The sequence below is a fragment of the Cydia strobilella genome, chromosome 26, assembly GCF_947568885.1.
Source record: "Cydia strobilella chromosome 26, ilCydStro3.1, whole genome shotgun sequence".
Classification (NCBI taxonomy): Eukaryota; Metazoa; Arthropoda; class Insecta; order Lepidoptera; family Tortricidae; genus Cydia; species Cydia strobilella.
In genome coordinates this window covers 4,784,220-4,809,032 of record NC_086066.1, presented here as the reverse complement: position 1 = coordinate 4,809,032, position 24,813 = coordinate 4,784,220, and the positions used below count along the sequence as shown (strand labels likewise).

The following is a 24,813-nucleotide window of genomic DNA, read 5'->3' as shown; positions in this document are numbered from 1 at the left end:
GGGGACTGTTGTAGTTTTGGCTCGACTAACAATGGAATATCTTGGGATGTTAATACTGGGGCTAAGAAACGTATCAAGGACCGATCTCACCAATTTGTCCGTCGTGTAGGCGGAGCCGGCAGCAGTACCGCGCCTCAGTGATGGGCCGCAGGCGCCGCCGAGCTGATACATGGCGCAGACAAGGGCCACACGCACTTGACTCAATTCACTCATGGATACACATAGATATTATTTGACCGCATTTCACTATTAGGGATATTTATGAACAGCGACCCGAGAAACCGAATCTGTGTTTAGGTGTTTAGGTCGCGTAAAGGAACTTGAACCGACGGTCGGCCAGTTGTCGCATGTGGCGTTAACGCGGGCTCTATTGTTTTTTCTGGGATTTTACAACCGGGAAAGAACAAAAGGGCTCCCAAACGTGCGTCCGTCTCCCACGGCGTGTCAGACGAGACTCTCCGATTTCGTATCTCGTAACTTTTTTAAATTTCGTATCTCGTAACTTAGCAAAAATAAGAATCTATCATTTAATAATACTTTAAAAAAAATTACGTATAAACATTGATCTTTGTTGGTTCAAAGTAGACCCATTAAGATTTATTCAAAAGTGCATATTTACGCCTTCTCGCGTTGTCCCGGCATTTTTGCCACGGCTCAGACATGGAAGCCGGGGGTCCGCTTGGCAACAAAGTGCGTATTTTCGAATGATTAATAGGTGTAATTCCTAGGTCCAATACAAAGTCAGGGTTTCAATTTGATTCGATCAAAAATGTATTTTTCTTTACGATTTTTAGTGATTCGGTAATTTACGCAGAAGTGTTGGAGTAAAATATTATAATAATAATAATCATCATCATCATCTCAGCCGATAGACGTCCACTGCTGGACATAGGCCCCTTCCCAAGTACCGTAGGGGGGATTGCCGTAGTCGCCACGCTTGGCAGGCGGGTTGGCGACCGCAGTTTGATAGAGGTAGTTCTCGGAGGACGCTGCTGCCCATCCACCGGATTTTCCTTAAGTCGCCTTTTACTACACCCACGGAAAGAGAGGGGGGGTGGTGCTATTCTTACCCGGCACCATACGGGCAAATAATGGATAAATGCATAATGGATACTGTGTTTATTAAACCATAATATTTAAAAAACACTATTTTTATACACATTTTCTAAGCAAAGTTTCATCATAGTCTGTGGGACTAGGAAAATGACAGCACTTCGATCTTCCGATTTGTGCTGATGGAAAAAAGTAGATATTTAAAAAATAAACAACAACGGTGTTTGTTGTTAAAACATGTCTCATAGTACACCCTCACTTTTTTCATTAAAATCCTTGACCACGCGGCTACACACAATGACGAATTTCAGACGTTTTCATGTGGAATGACTCAATTACAATTAAAATGCACATGTAAACCTTTTGTACCTTAAAACACAATTTTACACTACAAACTTGCAATATTACACAGTTACTCAGTATAAAACGGTAGCATTCACATCCCATCATGAAATAGAAACCAATTTATTATCTTCAAACAACTGAACGAAATGCCTCCTTATCAGAGCTAAGAAAACTGTGTGTAAGAATATTATGTGACCCTTCAAACAAAATAAATTGCATCAGCCGTTTGGGCACTTCGGTGTCATAGGCACTAGTAGGTACGTTAAACGTGTGCTAAATGTAGTACATACCTACAATCGGTAGTGCTTCGTCTATCTATGCGTTTGGGGTTTAAATACTAAACAGGCTTTCTGATTTCAAAATAAAAGTGGCTTATAATTTGAACAATCAATTTAATCATCTAAAAATAATAACAAATCTTTTAACAAAAATAACAAATCCTAAATTTCAGACAAGTCATTTTGTATCTAAACTATTTTTATTTTACAAGTTTTAGTTAATCTAATTTATAATTAGTTATTCTGTGTTAGAACTACTTCCGTACCATTTTCGGAAGGTTCAGGGTCTTTTGTCGAAACTTTTTAAGAATTGCATTTTGGCAAAAGGCAATACATCTCTTAGGTCAAGATCTTATTAAAGAGCTTAATATCAACGAAATATTGTGGATGGGTGAGGCACAAATCAAATAATTTAGATGCAGATAAAACTTCACATACTTATGTAAGTTGGGTAACAACGCAACGTTATTCTACCATCGAGCTGATCTAATGACGGAGAATGGAGTTGGCCATAGGAACTCTGTGATAAAACAACGCAACGTCATTGTTTTGATAAACAATGTTTTAAAACATTAAAACTGATGTTTTAATTTTTTTCAAACAAAGTCGACATTAAGGTCTTCCAGTCCTGTGTCGTGCTTGATCCTTGATGAGAATACAGGATCCCAAGCTGGTGTTACCGAAATTAGAAACTTTCTTTATTTCAATAGCCTCACGCAGCATCCTGGGAATGTTTGGCTTCTCCTTGGCGAGGACGAGAGGTTTATCAAACTTAATTGAACTTAGGCTTACCAGAGACATGTTGGCAGACTGCAGACTTTTGCCGACGATGCTTGACACCTTAATTTTATTTAGACCTATTCGTGACAACAATATTATCTAATTTGCCGTTGGAAATACTGCAAAACTATTGCAATCTGCGAGAAATCCCCAAAGAATAAAAAAAAAGTTATTAAAATTAGTGCTTTAAAACGGACTAAGTCATGTAGGTGTATTGACTACATCCCCAAGCTTTACAGCAATTGTAATGTAACAGAGTAGAATGAAAACAGAATGAGTCTTCATTCTACCCTGTGGATGTAGCCAATGCACGCGATTTAGTCCGTTTTCAACTTTTTAGTGTTTCATTTATTTATTTATTATTTATTTATTTTATTTTATTTATTAGGAAAACTTACAGCTAAAGTAACACGGTTAAAAGAGTACTAATCGCGGTAACCGAAGGAAATATTATATTCAAGAAATAGCTGATGACTGATGTAGTTATGTAATTACAGTGCTTCTACTTTGTTAGTGTCGATTAGCTATCGCTTGAGTTCGGAAATATGAGGACTGCCGAGGGACATTAAGAAAATAGAAGCACCGTAGTTTAATGTAAAAGATTTTCAAAATGACCGCCTCCTTGCTCTGAACAGACATTTAATCGCGTTCGTATTTGACGATTTAAATTAACGTCAGTGGCACGCATGTCATCGGCTTCTTCTTGAATTCTCTGCAGTAAGATTTCTCGAGTTGCAAGAGATTTTGAATGAACTCGATCTTTTAAAGTGCCCCACACATAAAAATCTAGGGGCGTTAGGTCGGGAGACCTGGCAGGCCAAGCAAGTGTTGGACTGCCACGCCCTATCCAACGCCCGGGAAAATTTTGATTCAAATACTGGCGTACAGTAAGTGCGAAGTGTGCGGGTGCTCCATCATGCTGTAACCAATGTGTACGCAATGTTTCCAACGGCAAATCTTCAAAATAATCTTAATAGGTGAAGGCCCTGTAAAAAATTCAAGTAATTATCACCGTTCAGCCTAGCTGGAATTTCGACAGGACCAATTAGCTGATTGTTAAGTATCCCCGCCCACATGTTCACCGAAAACTCGTGTTGGAAAGATGATTCACGGGCAATTTTTGGGTTAAAATCGGCCCAGTAATGAATATTTTTAGAGTTCACAATTCCCGCCCTTGTGAATTGCGCCTCATCCATCCACAATGTTTTGCTGATAAGCTGAGGATCTTGAACTAAAAGTTCGTTTGTCCGTTGGCAAAATGCAAGACGTGAAATGCTATCGTGCGGCAAAAGACCCTGCACCTTTCGAACATGGTACGGATGTAGGCCATACCGTTTCCACAAATCCCATACTTTGTTGTGAGATACGTTGAATATACGCCCCACCCGCCTTGTAGATAGGGTGGGGTCTTCAATGATAGTATTCATAATGCCTATCTCATCTTCTAGGTTTAAGTTTATATCCCGTTCATGAGGTATCGGTGGTAGACCTCGTTCACCTAGACGTCTATGCAGCTGCAACGATAACAATAATAATTAGAATACTATTGGCACTACTGCAAAAAATATCTTAGCAATAAGAAGATGAAAACGAACAATACTCACGTTAATAAACGTGAATGGGTCCGGGGTTCGTCGATCGGGGTATCGGCGTCTGTATTCTCTGGCCGCTTCAGCAGCATTGCCGTTGCATAAGCCGTAAACAAAATGTATATCGCGAACCTCTCCAGGAGGATAATTATATCGTGGCATTTTCCGCTGAGATGTAAAATGTTGTTACATTATGACATTAAGTGACACATAATGAAAGAAAAGTAGGTAATGTCGGAATTGTCAAACTAACTCACCTCAGTAACCTTCTTGTAGTGAATAGCTATCAATGGAAAACGCTTTACTGACGAAACTTAAAAAATAAATAAAATTTGGAGGCAATGAAGAATCTTTTACACAGGTTCAGCAATTAAATTTATTTATTGAATATCTCAAAAACCGTAAGAGTTAAAACACTAGTTTCTTAGAGAAATTAACTTTACTTAACCTGAAGAATCTCCCCTTAAAATTAACGGATATCAAAAAAAACACGGTATAAACTAATTACAGATCTAGATATACCTCATGTCATTGTATGTGCAAAGTTTCATTACAATCCAAGACGTAGTTTTAAAATGAGAGCGGAACTACGTTTGCATGAAAAGGTGTAATTCGGCCGAGCTTGCCGGGGACTTAATTCTTTGACCGTCACAGTCGGCGATAGCTGACAAAGGTTACAGTATAAAATAAACCATAAAACATTCTAATAAAGTTTAGATTAAGTTAGTTAAGTTTAATATTGCGTGTTATACATTATAGGCGAGACAAAAGCTCACCGTCTCCGCTGGTTCGGCCACGTTTTGAGAATGGAGGAGGATCGCGGCGTTAAAAGGGCATACTTGGGACGCCATGTGGGGTGCCGGCCGGTCGGACGTCCCAGGTAAGGTATCGCTGGGGCGATGCTGTTGGAGTAGACTTGAGCGATCTCTATCCCGATAACTGGCGGGAGATGGCACAGGATCGAGACGACTGGCGTGTACTCGTGTCGGAGGCCAACACTCATTTTGGGTCGCTGCGCCATTAAGTAAGGTAAGGTATTGCGTGTTATATAAAACAGCGATCAAATGATCAAACATTTTGACCGCCACGTCATTGAAATTTAATAGATCGTTAAAATTATGATCACAATGCCAGTGACTGTCTGAAGAATTAATTGACATTCTTCTATTAATAATTTATCTCCTTCCTTGCGTTATCCCTGCATTTTTGCCACGGCTCATGAGAGCCTGGGGTCCGCTTGACAACAAATCCCAAGAATTGGCGTAGACACTAGTTTTTACGAAAGCGACTGCCATCTGACCTTCCAAAACCACAGGGTAAACTAGGCCTTTTCGGGATTAGTCCGGTTTCCTCACGATGTTTTCCTTCACCGAAAAGCGAATGGTAACAAATGCTATTTCGTACATAAGTTCCGAAAAACTCATTGATACGAGCCGGGGTTTGAACCCGCGAGTTACGGATTGAAAGTCGCACGCTCTTACCGCTAGGCCAAAAGCGCTGTTCTATTAATTTATGTTTATATTTAGTTTTACTTGGTTTTACTAAGAAATTCAACATTTTAATATTAATCTGTATGCTGATTGCATCATGGTCATAAGTATTATAATACCTATAATTTAAATAGCCTACCTACCTATAGTATACCTATAATTTAATTTATTTTAATGAGTGAAAGAAGGCTAACAAAGAGAGTTTATAAGGGAGAGGTAGAAACGGGAACTAAACAATGTACAGTCACCAGCAATAATATGTTACAATGAAGGCCGCAAAAATATCTGACACCGTCTTATTTGTAGAGCCATAGGAGCGTGTCACATATTTTTGCGGCCTTCGAAGAGTAGCATATTATTGCAGGACTGTACCATATAAGGAATACGTAATGTAGACAGTATAAGTAGAAATTAAGAAATCATATGTATACCATAGGCATACTTACAATTAAGTTTCTTAAGCCAAAAAAATTTACTTTTTTATTTAATTTTTTATTTCATTATTTTTTGTCTCAATAAAACGGGAGAGCTGTAGTGGAGGTCACACACACATCCACACTTGACCTGTATTAAACCTATTTAACAGAACATTAATTATATGTGACGTTTTCAACCAAAAGGAACCACATTGTCGCTTACCATAAGGAGGAAAATTGCATGTATCTTTATATGAAAAACCTGCCAGAGCGTCCTTATGGCAAGCGACAATGTGGTACCTTTTGCTTGAAAACGACACATATAATGCCATAAACCTTGGGTTGATCGCATCATTAAACTTATGTTACTTCCACTACACTAAACCCATTAGAATCATAGTATATCAGATCTAACGCCTTAAGGCATATATGCTCCACTATATATTAAACTAAATACATGCTTGACTTACACCTCTTTATATATATTTTTACATATTCCCAAACCACTCACTTCCACATCCACTTTCAAATTTTTCCTTGTATATTGTTTCTAATTTGTCCTAATTGTTAGTTACTGCCTTTACTGTTTTGAGCTATCTTCTTGCCCTGGGCTCCACGGAAGACCAGCGCTGTAGCATATACCTATATGTTAGAGCATATGCTGAGTGGTGTCCATTTGTAGCCTCTATAGCAGCATCAATATTGTAATTATTGCATGTTAGTATATAAGCTACATGTAATTTTACGTGTTAGTGTATAAGATCTTCTTCTTTTTAAATTTGTATGGTGCTGTATGTAGATTTTTACAATAAACGTTTTCTATTCTATTCTATTCTATTCTATTCTATATAAGCATTGTTTTAAATACTTAATAAATATTCAGTATATTCTCGAGTCTGGAGTTGTCCTTTCAACCTTTAACGTCCCACACTTCATAGGTATGTAGGTTTACGAGCCGCTCTCAAGCTTCGTTAACGTTAACTTAATTTCGATATTTAATGATAACATTTCAAATCATATAATATATGTAAATAACCGCAGGAGTAGGGAAATACTGACAAGTGTCCGGGATAAAACTATGTCCGGAGTACAACCGCTTATATAGATAACACATACTCTGGTTGTATTTTAAAATATGGTCGCCTGTATTATGTATTATCATAAAAACTTATAATCATATATTGTGGTTTTCAGTGTGGGAATTTAATGTTTAACATTAGCCAAAGAGTAGGTACTCGTATTGACCACAGAATGTACTCTAGGTTGTTTCTAAACAAAAGATTAAATTAAAAATCATGATTTTTATATTTAAACTAACTTTGCTACAAAGTAAAGCATTTTTTTTTCACCACACCAACTAGTAAAATACTTACTGTAAAACATTATAAATAAAATCCAAATGAACATTATTTAATACCCATCATTGAAAATCAACACAAAATTAGCATCAAATTACTTCGCCACTTGTGGATAAAATGCAACTTACTTTTCCGTTTTTGAGAACACCTCACATCTAATCTGTTTACTCTTATCCAGTGCCGTGCCGGCCCGAGTCCTTGATCAGGGTAGGGTGAAATGGGGTTTTGGCGCCCTTCGTTAAAGCAAAGAGGATATAATAAGATAGAGCGGTACTGTCATAGTAAATTTTGTAACCACTGTAAATTCACTGCCATCTATCGACATACTTTAAAAGTAAAAATGAATTTGTAAAAAAACGTTAAAATGTATTTAAATATGGATAAAGGTTTTTTTATTTGCATTTATTATTTTTATATGATTTTGACCCATGTTCTTTCACTGATATGCGTTAAAATTGTTAAATAACAAACGAAACCGTCAACGCCATCTATACGACAGTAGGCCAAAGCTAGTGGCGCCCTCTGATCAAGAATCAAATTTTCGTGATTTTCGAGGCACGTTTTTTCCTTAGACTGTATCCATCTATTACGGAGTTATATCTATTTGCCATTTTGGCGCCCCCCTTGCCATCCGGCGCCTAGAGCGGCCGCTCCACTCGCTCTACCCTATATTTATTTATTTAATCTTTATTGCACAAAAGAAAAACCTTACAGTACAAAAGGCGGACTTAATGCCATAAGGCATTCTCTACCAGTCAACCTTAAGGCTAACCAGAGAGATTGTGGGCGGTGCTACAAATATAACAGCAAAAATAAAATAAAAATGACATATACTCACATATATACATATATACTATATATAACATATACGTCGACGCGCAGGTGATATAATTGGTAAATTCAAATAATGGTCGCTTATATGCGATTTATCATAAAAGCTTGTAAGCTATGTGGATAATAAAGATCGAATCAGTACAATTACTTCAGGTGCCCGGTAAACGGGACATGTGCGAGTCCGAGCTTTGTTATTATGGTTTGATACAAAAAACTCGAAGGCGCCGGCGTCCCGCTGTGCGAGTTGTGCGACTCCACTAAGACGTCCGACAAATAGAGTGTGAACTTGACACCACTTGATTTAATTGGCGCACTTAAAATGCCGATTGGATGTGTTCTCACGGGTCGTGTTTGGTCATTAATTATGTTAGTGATTTTTGAGGCGAAGCTTATCCTATGCAAGCCGATGAAGGGATGTCATTCTATTCTGCGACTGAGCGCATGAAACACGCATCCGTGAGACAACATCTCGCCCAGTAGTCGTAACTTAGTATTTAACTCCTTTCGGAATACGCATTATGTTGTTGAGTGATCTCGCGTTATACCTAGTGTCGCGTTGAATACCTACGCCTTAAGCCTTAAGATGTATTATCTAGTGCATCTAGCCATTCCTGAATAACCTAATACCTAAATTACGCTCCGATATATATAAATAACGACGAGACTCATTATGAAACTAATAAAAATACACTAAGAAACTTTCATTCCGTTAGCATAGAAAGCACGTAAGGATTTTTTGAACATTTGAAACCTATAGTGCCGGATATTGTTGGATAGGTCTTTTAAAATGAATACAGGTTTTCAAAAATCAATTGTTGATAAAGTGAATATTTTCGGAAATAATCGCCTCGAAAGAAACAAAATGTATGTAAGGATTTTTTGTTTCGTTTCAACCCTATGATGTCGGATGTCGTTGGATAGGTCTTTTAAAATAAATAGGGGTTTTAGAAAATCATTTTTTGATAAAGTGAATATTTTCGGAAATAATCGCTGTGAAAGAAACAAAATGTGTGTGACAATTTTTTTATCGTATCAACCCCATGATGTGGAGTGTCGTTGGATAGGTCTCTCAAAATAAATAGGGGTCTATGAACAACATTTTTTGATAAAGTGAATCATTTCGGAAATAATTATTTAGAAATAAAAAAAAAGGGTTTTTCCTTCTAACTTTTGAACCATTGATCCAAAAATTATGAAAAAAATCACAAAAATAGTGATAAATAAACACATTCGAAAATAGTTAAAACAATCGTGATCAGTTAAGCCGTTTTTGAGTTATCGCTAAAAGTCTTTCCTTCTTATTTTCTTTAAAAGCCTGGCAACCCTTATTTGTGACCGGATTTTTGGAGGCAACCCTATACCATTGTATTCGCAATAAAATTACCATTATTTTGATATATAATTCAAGCGTCAGACAGATGGGTGCAATTATCGATTTTAACTCGCCTGTTTAAACACGGCAACCTCATAATAGTGACCGGAAAAACATAGGCAACCTAATTTATTCATGTTGTACAAGTTGTATACTTTCCATTGGAACTTATTCCGTTCGTCAGACAAATCGGTGAAATTTGCAGAAAAAAAATATTTTCAAAAATTTATTAAAAATAGCCTTGACCATATTTTCTTTCATAAAATATAAGTTTCATTCGTTAAAGTCCCGGAAACGTACGAAGTAAATAATATTGTTATAAATACGGTAAAAAACAATGCATTCCTCGTTTTTGTTCAATACAAGCAATAGGCGTAAAATAAAATAACCAATTTGTTTCTGCAACTTTCCATATATATTTCTTAAATCTAAATACACACATATTGTCAATTAAATATTAGTTGCGAATATGATCCTGATTCTGACGACATATACTTAGATTTAAGAAATATACATAATCATTATTATTATTTTTAATGTTATAAGCTTTATTGAAAAGATGATAAATAAAATTTACATTAATTGTATAAAACAATCATTGTACGTCGCGAGACATATTACAGAGAACAATAGTATTTTATACAATAGTGATATAATCAAGCTTTTCAATCTCGTACCTTAACTTCAGCAACTCAGCAAGCTTCGTTGCTTAAACACGGTACTCGACTGAAAAGCTCTCTATTATGCATATGGATAAATGATTTTTTTATTTGCATTAATTATTTTTATATGATTTTGACCCATGTTCTTTCACTGGTATGCGTTAAAATTATAAATAACAAACGAAACAGTCAACGCCCTCTATATGAGTGTAGGCCAAAACTAGTGGCGCCATCTGATCGAGAATCAAATTTTCGTGATTTTCGAGGCACGTTTTTTCCTTAGACTGTATCCATCTATTACGGAGTTATATCTATCTGTGACCCCAGTAAATTCACTGCCATCTGTCGACACACTTTAAAACTAAAAATAAATATTTATAAAAATACGATAAAATGTATTTAAATATGGATAAATGATTTTTTTATTTGCATTAATTATTTTTATATGATTTTGACCCATGTTCTTTCACTGGTATGCGTTAAAATTATAAATAACTAACGAAACAGTCAACGCCCTCTATACGAGTGTAGGCCAAAACTAGTGGCGCCATCTGATCGAGAATCAAATTTTCGTGATTTTCGAGGCACGTTTTTTCCTTAGACTGTATCCATCTATTACGGAGTTATATCTATCTTTGGTTTCTATACAAATCGTGGTATTTGCGTCATCTAGCGTATATGTGACGTTTTCAACCAAAAGGTACCACATTGTCGCTTGTTGATAAGGTTGATTTCGAATTGAAGCTATATGGAAATAGCGCCTTACTGATAAGCGACAATAAGTACCCTTTTCATTGAAAATAGCACATATATTAAATCTGTGGGTGTAATCATGTGTAATGAAAGTCAGTTGTAAATAAAACTCTATATTAATATAATATAATAATCCATTATTGTGTGAATATGTTGCACTCCCAGCTTAAGGCTTGAGCCGCTTGTAGTTGGCGAGGTGGCTGTTCAGATGTTGCGCCAGCTGGTCGGCGCGCGCGAACGACGCCTGAAACCAAACACAGAATTTAAATAGTACATTGTGTATATGTTACGTTACGGTAAAAGCCCGATATGCGGTAAAACCTAGGATTTACCGATGCCGATCGGTAAAAGCTCGAAATGTTGAAAAATCTTAATTTACTCTGCGCTTTTACCGACACTGAATCGGTAAATCCTAGGTTTTAACACGGCGACCGGTAAATTTTGAATTATACAGTGGTTTTTGAGATTATTAGATGAATATTTGTAGTTTCGCAACCAGTTGCCGAAAAAGAAAAGTCTTTTTACTCAACCAGTACTGTTTCTTAAAAAAAACCGGCCAAGTGCTAGTCGGACTCACACACGAAGGGTTCCGTACCATTAACTATAAAAACGTTCACCCATCCAAGTACTGACCCCGCCCGACGTTGCTTAACTTCGGTCAAAAATCACGTTTGTTTTATGGGAGCCCCACTTAAATCTCTATTTTATTCTGTTTTTAGTATTTGTTGTTATAGCGGCAACCGAAATACATCATCTGTGAAAATTTCAGTTGTCTAGCTATCACAGATCACGTTTGTTGTATGGGAGCCCCACTTAAATTTTTTTTTTATTATGTTTAGTATTTGTTGTTATAGCGGCAACAAAAATACATCATTTGTAAAAAAAATAAGTGTGTTACCACGGATCATGAGATACAGCCTGGTGACAGACAGACAGACAGACGGACAGCGGAGTCTTAGTAATAGGGTCCCGTTTTTACCCTTTGGGTACGGAACCCTAAGAACATTTCCTTCGCAACTAAACTAAACGGAGCCCCGCGCTATTACTGGGCGGTTAGCCCTTCGGGCATCTGAAGTTACCTAACGAATCTAACCTACCTACCTATTGATTTAGTGTGACATCCGTGAAAACATTACACTTTGTGGCAAAAAGCGTAGGTAGGTTAGGTTCGTTAGGTAGCTTCAGATGCCCGAAGGGCAAACCGCCCAGAAATAGGAGCCCCGTCTAGTTAAGTTGCGAAATAGAAGTGGACTAACAAGGAAATGTACGAATCAAGAAGTGGACTAGTTAGTAACAAAAACTAGTGCATGATTCAACATTTACCGATCGCCGTAGTAAGCGGAGTCGGTAAAAGCCCGAAGTAAACTAATATTATTTATCATTTCGGGCTTTTACCGATCGGCATCGGTAAATCCTAGGTTTTACCGCACATCGGGCTTTTACCGTAACATATACAAACATTTCTAACGGGAAATAATACACGTATTAGTAAATATTCCCAATGAGTAATTTTGGGAAGGTCAGATGGTAGAAAGTAAAATAGTGTAATGATTATTAATGAATGAGCGTCGCTTCACTCATGGAAGTCTTCTTACTGTGATTTTCACAGTTTTGACTCGACCATCCTGACCGAGTCAGTGTTAGCGTATCCATTTTTTTCACCTAGCAATCTGCTCACCTATACGGTTAACGCGCGTGGATGGCCAACGAGTTTGCGTGCGTCAAACGCTTGCCTCACCAGTCGCAACTATGCGAGCTGTTCCTCACAAACAGTCATTGATTTGGTTCCGACTCGGCTGTCCTGACTAAGTCACTGTCCTCGTGTTTTCTCACCTTGCAAACGACGCATCTATACAGTTGACGCGCGTGGTTGTGCGCATGCCTGGTCAGCGAGTGCGCGTGCGTGAAGCGCTTGCCGCACTGGTGGCAGGCGTGCGAGCCGCCGGAGTCTGCGCGCGCGCAGGAGAGGCGATGCCGCGCGAGCTGCTCGTAGCGCTGGAACGACGAGCCGCAGTCTGTGCATCGACCTGGAAACCAATTTTTTATATTATTGTATCATTAGAAGAAATATAGACATTATAGCTAAGAGTTTTGCTTTAGATTCACGGTTAGTTTCACTAGACTTATATACAATAGGTAATCCCGGTCTATATAAGTCTAGATTATAACTAAGGGTGGGACGGTGGGACCATGGCATGTACATAGATGTTACAAATTACGAACAAACATGACATTATCACAAGTGGCATTGCATACATTACGCGCACTGTGTATATATTTGAAGACTTGAACTGACCATTCATATCGGTGCGTCAATCTATATCGAATGGCTCGGTCGTTCGCGCTCGCATGAGTGATGTTTGAAGTAATGGTGGATTTCTCGGAGTGATAAGTAATGCCATATTACGCATTCGAGAGATATCTCATTCGTGATATTACGAGCATTACCTACACATGTCTAGTACTCACCGGCTCTGTCGTCGGCGGAGTGCGTGGCAGCATGGTGCGCCAGCTCCGCGTCGTCCTCGAAGCACTTGCGGCACACTTCGCAGCGGACAGTCATGGCGCCGCGGTGCGCGCTCGCTCTGCAAATACATAAAGGTATTCTAACTTTATCCAGCAATGGGGCTGGCCGGTCCAAGTATTTTACAGTTGGCGCAAGCGTAAGGTTTCTTGTCAATTCCTAGATTAGGGGATATTACTGCAATGTTCTGCCACCAGAGAGCAGCACTAGCCTTTTTAGTAAACCATAGAGTAACTTATACATACTGTACCTTTAACAAGTTTTTGTCAAGTTTTCAGAGATAATAAAATATGACATTGATGCATGAAGGCGGTTTGTTTACAGAGGACCTACCGGGAAAAGCGAATCCGAAATTTCGCTCGCTAAGATGGAAGTAAGCTTTTTTTTTGAGAGTTTCAAGGTAACGGTCTGAAAATACCGCTGGCCGCCGTTCTACAGTTTAGCTGTGCAAGGCAGGAAGGTTTAAGAGGAATGCACAGTTGAGGACTTCCAACCATCTAAGTGGTGAACTGGTGAAGATGGAAGTAAGGGTACGGTATAAACTCTCACTTGTGGTCCCACAGCTTCTCGCGGCGGTTGAAGGTCATGTCGCAGCAGTCGCACTCGTAGCGGTCGGAGCTGCGCGTGCTTCGCCCGGTTGCTTGTGGGTATAAGTTACAGAGTGCTCACTTGTGGTCCCACAGCTTCTCGCGGCGGTTGAAGGTCATGTCGCAGCAGTCGCACTCGTAGCGGTCGGAGCTGCGCGTGCTCCGCCCGGTTGCTTGTGGGTATAAGTTACAGAGTGCTCACTTGTGGTCCCACAGCTTCTCGCGGCGGTTGAAGGTCATGTCGCAGCAGTCGCACTCGTAGCGGTCGGAGCTGCGCGTGCTCCGCCCGGTTGCTTGTGGGTATAAGTTACAGAGTGCTCACTTGTGGTCCCACAGCTTCTCGCGGCGGTTGAAGGTCATGTCGCAGCAGTCGCACTCGTAGCGGTCGGAGCTGCGCGTGCTCCGCCCGGTTGCTTGTGGGTATAAGTTACAGAGTGCTCACTTGTGGTCCCACAGCTTCTCGCGGCGGTTGAAGGTCATGTCGCAGCAGTCGCACTCGTAGCGGTCGGAGCTGCGCGTGCTCCGCCCGGTTGCTTGTGGGTATAAGTTACAGAGTGCTCACTTGTGGTCCCACAGCTTCTCGCGGCGGTTGAAGGTCATGTCGCAGCAGTCGCACTCGTAGCGGTCGGAGCTGCGCGTGCTCCGCCCGGTTGCTTGTGGGTATAAGTTATAGAGTGCTCACTTGTGGTCCCACAGCTTCTCGCGGCGGTTGAAGGTCATGTCGCAGCAGTCGCACTCGTAGCGGTCGGAGCTGCGCGTGCTCCGCCCGGTTGCTTGTGGGTATAAGTTACAGAGTGCTCACTTGTGGTCCCACAGCTTCTCGCGGCGGTTGAAGGTCATGTCGCAGCAGTCGCACTCGTAGCGGTCGGAGCTGCGCGTGCTCCGCCCGGTTGCTTGTGGGTATAAGTTACAGAGTGCTCACTTGTGGTCCCACAGCTTCTCGCGGCGGTTGAAGGTCATGTCGCTGCAGTCGCACTCGTAGCGGTCGGAGCTGCGCGTGCTCCGCCCGGTTGCTTGTGGGTATAAGTTACAGAGTGCTCACTTGTGGTCCCACAGCTTCTCGCGGCGGTTGAAGGTCATGTCGCAGCAGTCGCACTCGTAGCGGTCGGAGCTGCGCGTGCTCCGCCCGGTTGCTTGTGGGTATAAGTTACAGAGTGCTCACTTGTGGTCCCACAGCTTCTCGCGGCGGTTGAAGGTCATGTCGCAGCAGTCGCACTCGTAGCGGTCGGAGCTGCGCGTGCTCCGCCCGGTTGCTTGTGGGTATAAGTTACAGAGTGCTCACTTGTGGTCCCACAGCTTCTCGCGGCGGTTGAAGGTCATGTCGCAGCAGTCGCACTCGTAGCGGTCGGAGCTGCGCGTGCTCCGCCCGGTTGCTTGTGGGTATAAGTTACAGAGTGCTCACTTGTGGTCCCACAGCTTCTCGCGGCGGTTGAAGGTCATGTCGCAGCAGTCGCACTCGTAGCGGTCGGAGCTGCGCGTGCTCCGCCCGGTTGCTTGTGGGTATAAGTTACAGAGTGCTCACTTGTGGTCCCACAGCTTCTCGCGGCGGTTGAAGGTCATGTCGCAGCAGTCGCACTCGTAGCGGTCGGAGCTGCGCGTGCTCCGCCCGGTTGCTTGTGGGTATAAGTTACAGAGTGCTCACTTGTGGTCCCACAGCTTCTCGCGGCGGTTGAAGGTCATGTCGCAGCAGTCGCACTCGTAGCGGTCGGAGCTGCGCGTGCTCCGCCCGGTTGCTTGTGGGTATAAGTTACAGAGTGCTCACTTGTGGTCCCACAGCTTCTCGCGGCGGTTGAAGGTCATGTCGCAGCAGTCGCACTCGTAGCGGTCGGAGCTGCGCGTGCTCCGCCCGGTTGCTTGTGGGTATAAGTTACAGAGTGCTCACTTGTGGTCCCACAGCTTCTCGCGGCGGTTGAAGGTCATGTCGCAGCAGTCGCACTCGTAGCGGTCGGAGCTGCGCGTGCTCCGCCCGGTTGCTTGTGGGTATAAGTTACAGAGTGCTAACTTGTGGTCCCACAGCTTCTCGCGGCGGTTGAAGGTCATGTCGCAGCAGTCGCACTCGTAGCGGTCGGAGCTGCGCGTGCTCCGCCCGGTTGCTTGTGGGTATAAGTTACAGAGTGCTCACTTGTGGTCCCACAGCTTCTCGCGGCGGTTGAAGGTCATGTCGCAGCAGTCGCACTCGTAGCGGTCGGAGCTGCGCGTGCTCCGCCCGGTTGCTTGTGGGTATAAGTTACAGAGTGCTCACTTGTGGTCCCACAGCTTCTCGCGGCGGTTGAAGGTCATGTCGCAGCAGTCGCACTCGTAGCGGTCGGAGCTGCGCGTGCTCCGCCCGGTTGCTTGTGGGTATAAGTTACAGAGTGCTCACTTGTGGTCCCACAGCTTCTCGCGGCGGTTGAAGGTCATGTCGCAGCAGTCGCACTCGTAGCGGTCGGAGCTGCGCGTGCTCCGCCCGGTTGCTTGTGGGTATAAGTTACAGAGTGCTCACTTGTGGTCCCACAGCTTCTCGCGGCGGTTGAAGGTCATGTCGCAGCAGTCGCACTCGTAGCGGTCGGAGCTGCGCGTGCTCCGCCCGGTTGCTTGTGGGTATAAGTTACAGAGTGCTCACTTGTGGTCCCACAGCTTCTCGCGGCGGTTGAAGGTCATGTCGCAGCAGTCGCACTCGTAGCGGTCGGAGCTGCGCGTGCTCCGCCCGGTTGCTTGTGGGTATAAGTTACAGAGTGCTCACTTGTGGTCCCACAGCTTCTCGCGGCGGTTGAAGGTCATGTCGCAGCAGTCGCACTCGTAGCGGTCGGAGCTGCGCGTGCTCCGCCCGGTTGCTTGTGGGTATAAGTTACACAGTGCTCACTTGTGGTCCCACAGCTTCTCGCGGCGGTTGAAGGTCATGTCGCAGCAGTCGCACTCGTAGCGGTCGGAGCTGCGCGTGCTCCGCCCGGTTGCTTGTGGGTATAAGTTACAGAGTGCTCACTTGTGGTCCCACAGCTTCTCGCGGCGGTTGAAGGTCATGTCGCAGCAGTCGCACTCGTAGCGGTCGGAGCTGCGCGTGCTCCGCCCGGTTGCTTGTGGGTATAAGTTACAGAGTGCTCACTTGTGGTCCCACAGCTTCTCGCGGCGGTTGAAGGTCATGTCGCAGCAGTCGCACTCGTAGCGGTCGGAGCTGCGCGTGCTCCGCCCGGTTGCTTGTGGGTATAAGTTACAGAGTGCTCACTTGTGGTCCCACAGCTTCTCGCGGCGGTTGAAGGTCATGTCGCAGCAGTCGCACTCGTAGCGGTCGGAGCTGCGCGTGCTCCGCCCGGTTGCTTGTGGGTATAAGTTACAGAGTGCTCACTTGTGGTCCCACAGCTTCTCGCGGCGGTTGAAGGTCATGTCGCAGCAGTCGCACTCGTAGCGGTCGGAGCTGCGCGTGCTCCGCCCGGTTGCTTGTGGGTATAAGTTACAGAGTGCTCACTTGTGGTCCCACAGCTTCTCGCGGCGGTTGAAGGTCATGTCGCAGCAGTCGCACTCGTAGCGGTCGGAGCTGCGCGTGCTCCGCCCGGTTGCTTGTGGGTATAAGTTACAGAGTGCTCACTTGTGGTCCCACAGCTTCTCGCGGCGGTTGAAGGTCATGTCGCAGCAGTCGCACTCGTAGCGGTCGGAGCTGCGCGTGCGCTGCCGCGAGCCGCCGCCGCCGCCGCCGCCGCGGGCTTGGTGAGAACGCCGGTGAATCCTGCAACAAGCGCATCATTATTGCACATCATTATTGCGCATCATTATTTTATTATTACCAAAGAGGATATAATAAAATAGAGCGGTACTGTCATAGTAAATTTTGTAACCACTGTAAATTCACTGCCATCTATCGACATACTTTAAAACTTAAAGTGAAGATTTATAAAAATACGTTAAAATGTATTTAAATATGGATAAATGATTTTTTTATTTGCATTAATTATTTTTATATGATTTTGACCCATGTTCTTTAACGGATATGCGTTAAAATTATAAATAACAAACGAAACCGTCAACGCCCTCTATACGAGAGTAGGCCAAAGCAAGTGGCGCCATCTGATCGAGAATCAAATTTTCTTGATTTTCGAGGCACGTTTTTTCCTTAGACTGTATCCATCTATTACGGAGTTATATCTAACTTTGTTATTACCGTTTCAACCAAGTGCCGCCCAATGTACATTACGATGTACACTGTTTCAATGGAATTTCAACTTGCATATAAACAAATCCCACATTCTCCTAACCCTACCCCAAATATTGATTGTACTTGTAACAATGTACTCAGTTACTCACTTTAACGTAACTCTCGTAGAGTACCACTTCTTGCAGATGTGACACTGGAAACTCTTGTCCGGCGACTCGTTTTCGGATTCACTGATCTCGTCCTGCCGCGGCGGGATCGGCACGGCGGCCGCGTTCCGTTCCGGATCCGATTCGGATCCGGACGAGACGGCGCCGGAGTACGACCACGCGCCGAAAGATCTGGAAGGGAAGGTTTATAAAATTAACCATTTATTAGACTTATATTGACCGGGATATAGACCGTGATTACCTTTAAAATATCGGGAGCTCACAAATAATACAAAAGGTAATCACGGTCTATATCCCGGTCAATATAAGTCTAGTGAAACTAACCGTGAATCATTCAAAACTCTAACCATTTATATAGTAAATAAGCCGCTTGATATACTTCAAAGAGGATATAATAAGATAGAGCGGTACTGTCATAGTAAATTTTGTAACCACTGTAAATTCACTGCCATCTATCGACATACTTTAAAACTAAAAATGAAGATTTATAAAAATACGTTAAAATGTATTTAAATATAGATAAATGATTTTTTTATTTGCATTAATTATTTTTATATGATTTTGACCCATGTTCTTTCACTGATATGCGTTAAAACTATAAATAACAAACGAAACCGTCAGCGCCCTCTTTACGAGAGTAGGCCAAAACTAGTGGCGCCATCTGATCGTAAATCAAATTTTCGTGATTTTCGAGGCACGTTTTTTCCTTAGACTGTATCCTATCTATTACGGAGTTATATCTATCTTTGATATACTTATGCCAAATATTGCATGAGAGTCGGTATTGAAACGTTTTTTAAGTCGAAAATTGTTAGACATGTTACGCTCCCTAAGGAGCAGTTTCAACAGGAGCACGCGTTGGCGGATCAACGCAGACTGCGAGCTGCAGCTTTTCACCCAACAGGACGCGAGTAACCCGTTTTAAAATATTTATACGCATGACTAAAGAGAATTAAGTCGACATAAAGTGCCCACTCCATACATCAGTTTTGTTACCAAAACGTAGTCGACATCTAGCGTCAAGTAACGGAATTATCAGTACTGCTACTTGACACTAGATGTCACGTGTGTCGCGACTGACGAAAAGAGTATTGCTCAACAATTTATAACTAATATTATAAGCAGAAGGAGTTGAATATACAGTTCCGGTTAATCCGGTTATAATATTAGCTGAAAATCGTTAGACTTTCCATTCGTCGTGACATCTAGTGTCGAGTAGCAGTACTGATAATTCCGCTACTTGACGCTAGATGTCGACTACGAAAATAATAATCGTTTTGGTAACAAAACTGATGCATGGAGTGTGCACTACTTGGCCCGAATTTTAACCCTAAGTCCCTATTGAATTTGACTACCTCCTTAAGTAGGATATTTGGCCTGAGAACCCTTCATACCTGTCATCCTCGGCAGGCTGCAGTGGGTTGGCGTCAGTCCTCTTCTCCGATTCAGACTCGCTGTCCGAACTGTCCGATCAGCTGGATGCTGGACGAACTGCCTGACTCACCTGTCATCCTCGGCAGGCTGGAGTGGGTTGGCGTTAGTCCTCTTTTCCGACTCGGACTCGCTGTCGGAGCTGTCAGACGAACTGGACGAAGAGCTGGATGATGAGCTGGAACCGCTGGACGAACTGCCTGCAATGGGATTGAGTAAGAGTGTTAAAAATTAGAGCGCGAGCCAGCAACAGATATTTATAACCAAGATAACTCGTGTGGTAAACAAAGATAATAGTAGTAGTAGTAGGTATAATGAAATCTCGTGGACGTCAGCTGCCGCTCCATTGGTGGGTTGTGAAATGATGATCAAACGCTAAGTGTTTAGTAATTTTCATTCAGCAACAGACGTAGCTAATGAAAATGCTATTCTCTATAACCAAAAACATGTTATTCTAAAAAAAAACTTTACTGTAGCTTATTGAACAAGTAGATAAAATGCTATGTAAGTTTTTGTTTTCTATGCTTCTTACTATTCGTTGCGCTCTTTTTAGGATCAGACCCAGCGACCCAGGTCAGGTTCTGCCATTAATTCTGTCTTTAATATGATGTTTAGGCCTTAATTCCCACGGCCCCGATATCGGGTCGGCCGAAAAGATACTTCTAGGTGCCACAGATGCGATATTGGACACGATTTATGGAAATATCTGGGAAATTTCAATGGAGGTTTTAGACATTTTTACGTGCTGGGACTAGAGAGGTTAAAACTAGAAATTGACGTAATTTGTGACGTTAATTGACGTACCAGAACCTGAACTGCTGCTGTCCGAGTCAGATCCCGAGCTGTCTTCTAGTTTCTCCACTCTATCCGAATCTTTCACCGAGGCCCGACCTGGAAACATAAATACAATTTGATACAATTAAACTGACGGATGGAAACTGGTGAGCAAATTTGAACTGAGTAAGGTATTTTATCTATTGAATGCTTAGAGGATATAACAAAACGGAGTAACCATTAACAGGCCTCTGTCGAAAATAGTTGGCCAATGGTCATACACAATGTATGGACTGACGTTTATCTGACATGGCTATTTTGACGTTACGTATACATTTGATGTGCCCCTCCCCCGCAAAAATCAGCAGACTTTTTTGTACAGATAATTACAGACAATGCGTCTCCGTTTGATTATATCCTCTAAGATTTAATGCATGTAATGTTTTAGAAGACATAACTCCCTAACAACCCTTAGAAAGGTGCTCAGAATAGGGACACACGTTGGAGGGGTGTCACCTTGTAGCCAAAAATGAAAACTTTTGACATTGACACTTATGAGTCCCCGGCAAGCTCGGACAAACGTAGTTCCGCTCTCATTTTAAAACGACTAGCTAGATTGCTCTGAAACTTTGTACTTACAATAGGATAAGGCATATGCCTGGAATAAGTTTATGTAGCTTCAGATACCATAGTAAAAAAAATACAGCGAATTTAAGTTTTTCATACAAAACTTGTTTTTGCTCTATTTTGTTTGTTTTTAAAAACTGGAGCTAATTAAACTAATTACAGACCTGTGACACCCGTTGACCACGAACGCTGTAAAGAGTTCGAAACGTCGAGATGTAGTATAAATTCAATATACGCAATATAATCCGTTTTCATCGTTTTATTTTATGAGTAACTATCGCGGTAACCGAAGACAATAACGCTGGAGCTATATAAACTAATTACAGGCATAGATATACCTCATGTCATTGTATGTTCAAAGTTTCATTACAATTCAAGACGTAGTTTTAAAATGAGAACGAAACTCCGTTTGTATGGGAAGGTGAAATTCGGACGAGCTAAGAAGTTTCCAGTCCGGCTTCTGTTGAGGTTTTTAGATATGTACATAGGTACAGAATGTTTTTCAATGTGATTAATGTGTCCTATATGTAACTTGTGACTTAATTAAAAAGTTCCAACTATACGTACTGTTACCTATGATGTGGTCGTACCTTCAGAGCTCCTCACGGACAGCACGTCGTCGTCCTGCGGCCGCTCGTCCGGTTTCTTGAACTTGGCCGCCAGCAAGTGTGCTTCGTACAGATCATCCTGACAATAGGGTATTTGACTGTTTTCAAAATAAATTATTTCACACCATGCATGAAATAAAGCACCAGAAGATTAATGGAGAAACGTAAACAGCAGTTATTTTTAGACACAATTTTTATTTGAAAACCCGTATAAAACTATAAAGAGTAGGTAATTTGATTGTGACGTCACATGCTAGTGTTTCATATAAATTCCATAGTAGCAAAATCGTTTTGACAGTTCGAAAAAAGGAACTGATTTGACTAGTAGTCAAATACCCTAGAATAAACAATGGTTCTTATGTATTAAATTTCAATCAAATTCGGGAAAATCAAAGGTAGCTAAAGGGGCCCACTAATTATCAGTCCGCCGGACGATATCAGCCTGTCAGTTAGAACAAAAATTTGACAGTTCCGAACAACTGACAGGTCGATATCGTCCAGCAGAGCATGTACAGTCAAGTGTAAAAATATGGGTGCCTATAACTTACTCAAAAATATGTCCCACAGTTCCTAATTCGCTGACATAAGAGCTATGGAACATATTTTTGAGTAAATTGTACGCACCCATATTTTTACACTTCACTGTACAATGATTATAAAGAAAGTGATAGTGAAGGAAGCGAAAGAAGTTTGCCAGGATGGTAACAAGTGAAAATCAATGGTATGTAATCAGGCGGGAGAGAGAGGTGTGATTGTATGTATGTATGTCATTTTCTTTGTCTCTCATATTGTGGCCTAAACCGGGACCTGAAGCTTAACACACTTCGCGCCAATATACTGGCTATAATTAAATCACATTTACAATCGGGTCGGGTCAATTCGGATGTATGCGCGGATGTTGTGATTGTTGCGTGTCGGACTACTGACAATAATTAACATTTATGTGTAGTGGGTGGTTTGAAAATGTGATGTCTACCCAAATTTTAAATACACTTTTCGTCGGGTAGTCACACAAGTCTCTGTTTTGACATTTTGCTGGGACGTCAGTTAGCCGCGACCACGACCAGTGAAACCTGTGTCGAAACGTCGGTAAATAAAGGTAACAAAATAAATTCGCGATAGACTCGATTGTAAATGTGTTTTTTTTATATATCTTTTATTTGTAAAACATTACAAACTACATTAATTAACATACCTTGTCTATGTTTGCGTATTTCTCGTGTATGTGTCTGAGTGCGCGGAGATTCTCATCCAGGCTCAGAGAATCCGAGGCTTGGCTCGGGGACCCTGCACAATATAAACAAGTTTGATATTAGTTAGAGGCTCTGAGGAAAGAGAGTCATAAAAATGATCATTCAATAGGGTATTTGACAACATTAAAAAAATATAACGAATTGCTGTTATCCTGAAAGATAATAAACTAATAAAGTATATTTCACTATATTTGAATGTAAATTATGTTTATTTTTTTGAAAATAAACGAAAGAAAATTTAATATTTTTTGAAATTTCACCAGGGACGTGAACGCTCTGTGATTGGTCAACGCTCGGATGACGTCACACGCGGGTAAACATTCTTAAATGTCTTGAGTGTTTTAGCAGTTTTATTTGTTTTTAGTTAATTTTAGTTATTGTTCCACAGTTTTCTGATAAATTCCGATTTATCCGTATATCTAGTGGCACAATATTCATAAGAATCTCAAAATGGAGCCGAAATATGTGATAGCTGATAGCGGCAACCTACCAGACATAGACGCATTAATGGTTGCACTTTTCTTTAAAGATAATCCGGATTACTATGCTGCGGAACTTAGAAATGTAAAAACAGCTGTGTGAGTATACGTAGAAATTGTTTATTTACGAATATTTCGATTTCGATGATACGAATACGACGACGATATATATATAGAATACGATGACGAGAATAGTATCTCCATACTGCACTTTAGTTTGAAAGATAAAGTATGCTACTTACTACCTACTAATGCTGAAAGAGCTATGTTATGAGGTTATGTAGTAATACATTAAATACCCAGATCTTGTTTCGTTAAATAACAAAATCCGCTGCTGTAATTACCATATTTATTTACAGTTAAATATTACTTACATCGAAGTGGTCTTCACACATAAAAACATTTGTATGCGCTAAAATGCTCTTTGGGTCTCTTCGCGCTAGTTTTAAACACATTTTTCTTTTTTTGGGATTCGTTGGAATGGAAACAAACGATTTGTCTGGATTTTTTATAGTCTTACTTGAACATTGCGGCACTATACACCATTTATATACCATTTTACAGTGAAATAATGAATTCAATGCACATAAACCATAAGATTAACTAAGGTCATTGACTGAGTTTACTTGCGCGTGACGTCACACGTGTCACGTGATTAGCCCCTTTACAAAAACAGCGTTTAAGGCGCGTTCAAAATAAATAAACTAAATTTTTTTTTATCTTTAATACAGGAAATTTCACGGAAATATCAATGTAGTGTAATTATTAAGTCATAAACAATCAATTAAAACCATTTTCAAAAATTAGTCAAATAGCCTATAGCCGGGTCCACACATAGCGAGCAGCCTCGTGAGGAAATTTCCTCGCGCGGCAAACGCCGCGTGCTCGTGTAACTTTTGCCTCAGCATGTTTGCCTCACCGGGCGAGGAAACCGCGCGCGCCGCCTCGGCCGAGGTACGTCTACACTGGCCGTTTTGTGCGCGAGGAAATTGCCTCGCGAGGCTGCTCGCTATGTGTGGACCCGGCTAATCAGAAAAATGTGACGTTTTCAACCAAAAGGTACCACATTGTCGCTTGTCGATAAGGTTGATTTCTATAAATGTCATATACCATAGACATGAATCTAGTACTTGATCGGTCATGAGGGGTGGGGGGAAATGACTGAACGGGATAGTCTTATGTATCTTTCAGTAGGAGTAGCAGAGAAAGCGCTGTTATTGGTTGTCCTTGTCACAGTCTCACTTTTTTCTTTATTCCCCACCGTAAATTTCCCAGATATTTAATATTTGACAGAAATACGAAAAAAA

The 24,813-nt window shown here is 41.6% G+C and overlaps 1 protein-coding gene across 5 annotated transcripts in view; it reads right to left on the bottom strand.

Moving 5' to 3' along the window:
- Positions 1 to 11,027: 11,027 nt before the first annotated feature.
- LOC134753262 (zinc finger protein 37 homolog) overlaps positions 11,028 to 24,813 on the bottom strand; it is a 36,491-nt gene continuing 22,705 nt past the window's right edge. For all 5 annotated transcript variants that reach the window (XM_063689094.1, XM_063689093.1, XM_063689095.1 and 2 more), the window contains 9 exons: positions 22,970 to 23,061; positions 21,757 to 21,853; positions 20,570 to 20,656; positions 19,839 to 19,965; positions 18,317 to 18,505; positions 17,604 to 17,741; positions 13,400 to 13,515; positions 12,764 to 12,957; positions 11,028 to 11,174 (listed from right to left, as the gene is read on the bottom strand). In XM_063689094.1, the coding sequence (XP_063545164.1) occupies positions 11,097 to 11,174; positions 12,764 to 12,957; positions 13,400 to 13,515; positions 17,604 to 17,741; positions 18,317 to 18,505; positions 19,839 to 19,965; positions 20,570 to 20,656; positions 21,757 to 21,853; positions 22,970 to 23,061 (1,118 nt within the window). In that variant the 3' untranslated portion in view covers positions 11,028 to 11,096. The remainder of the gene's footprint in view (positions 11,175 to 12,763; positions 12,958 to 13,399; positions 13,516 to 17,603; positions 17,742 to 18,316; positions 18,506 to 19,838; positions 19,966 to 20,569; positions 20,657 to 21,756; positions 21,854 to 22,969; positions 23,062 to 24,813) is intronic.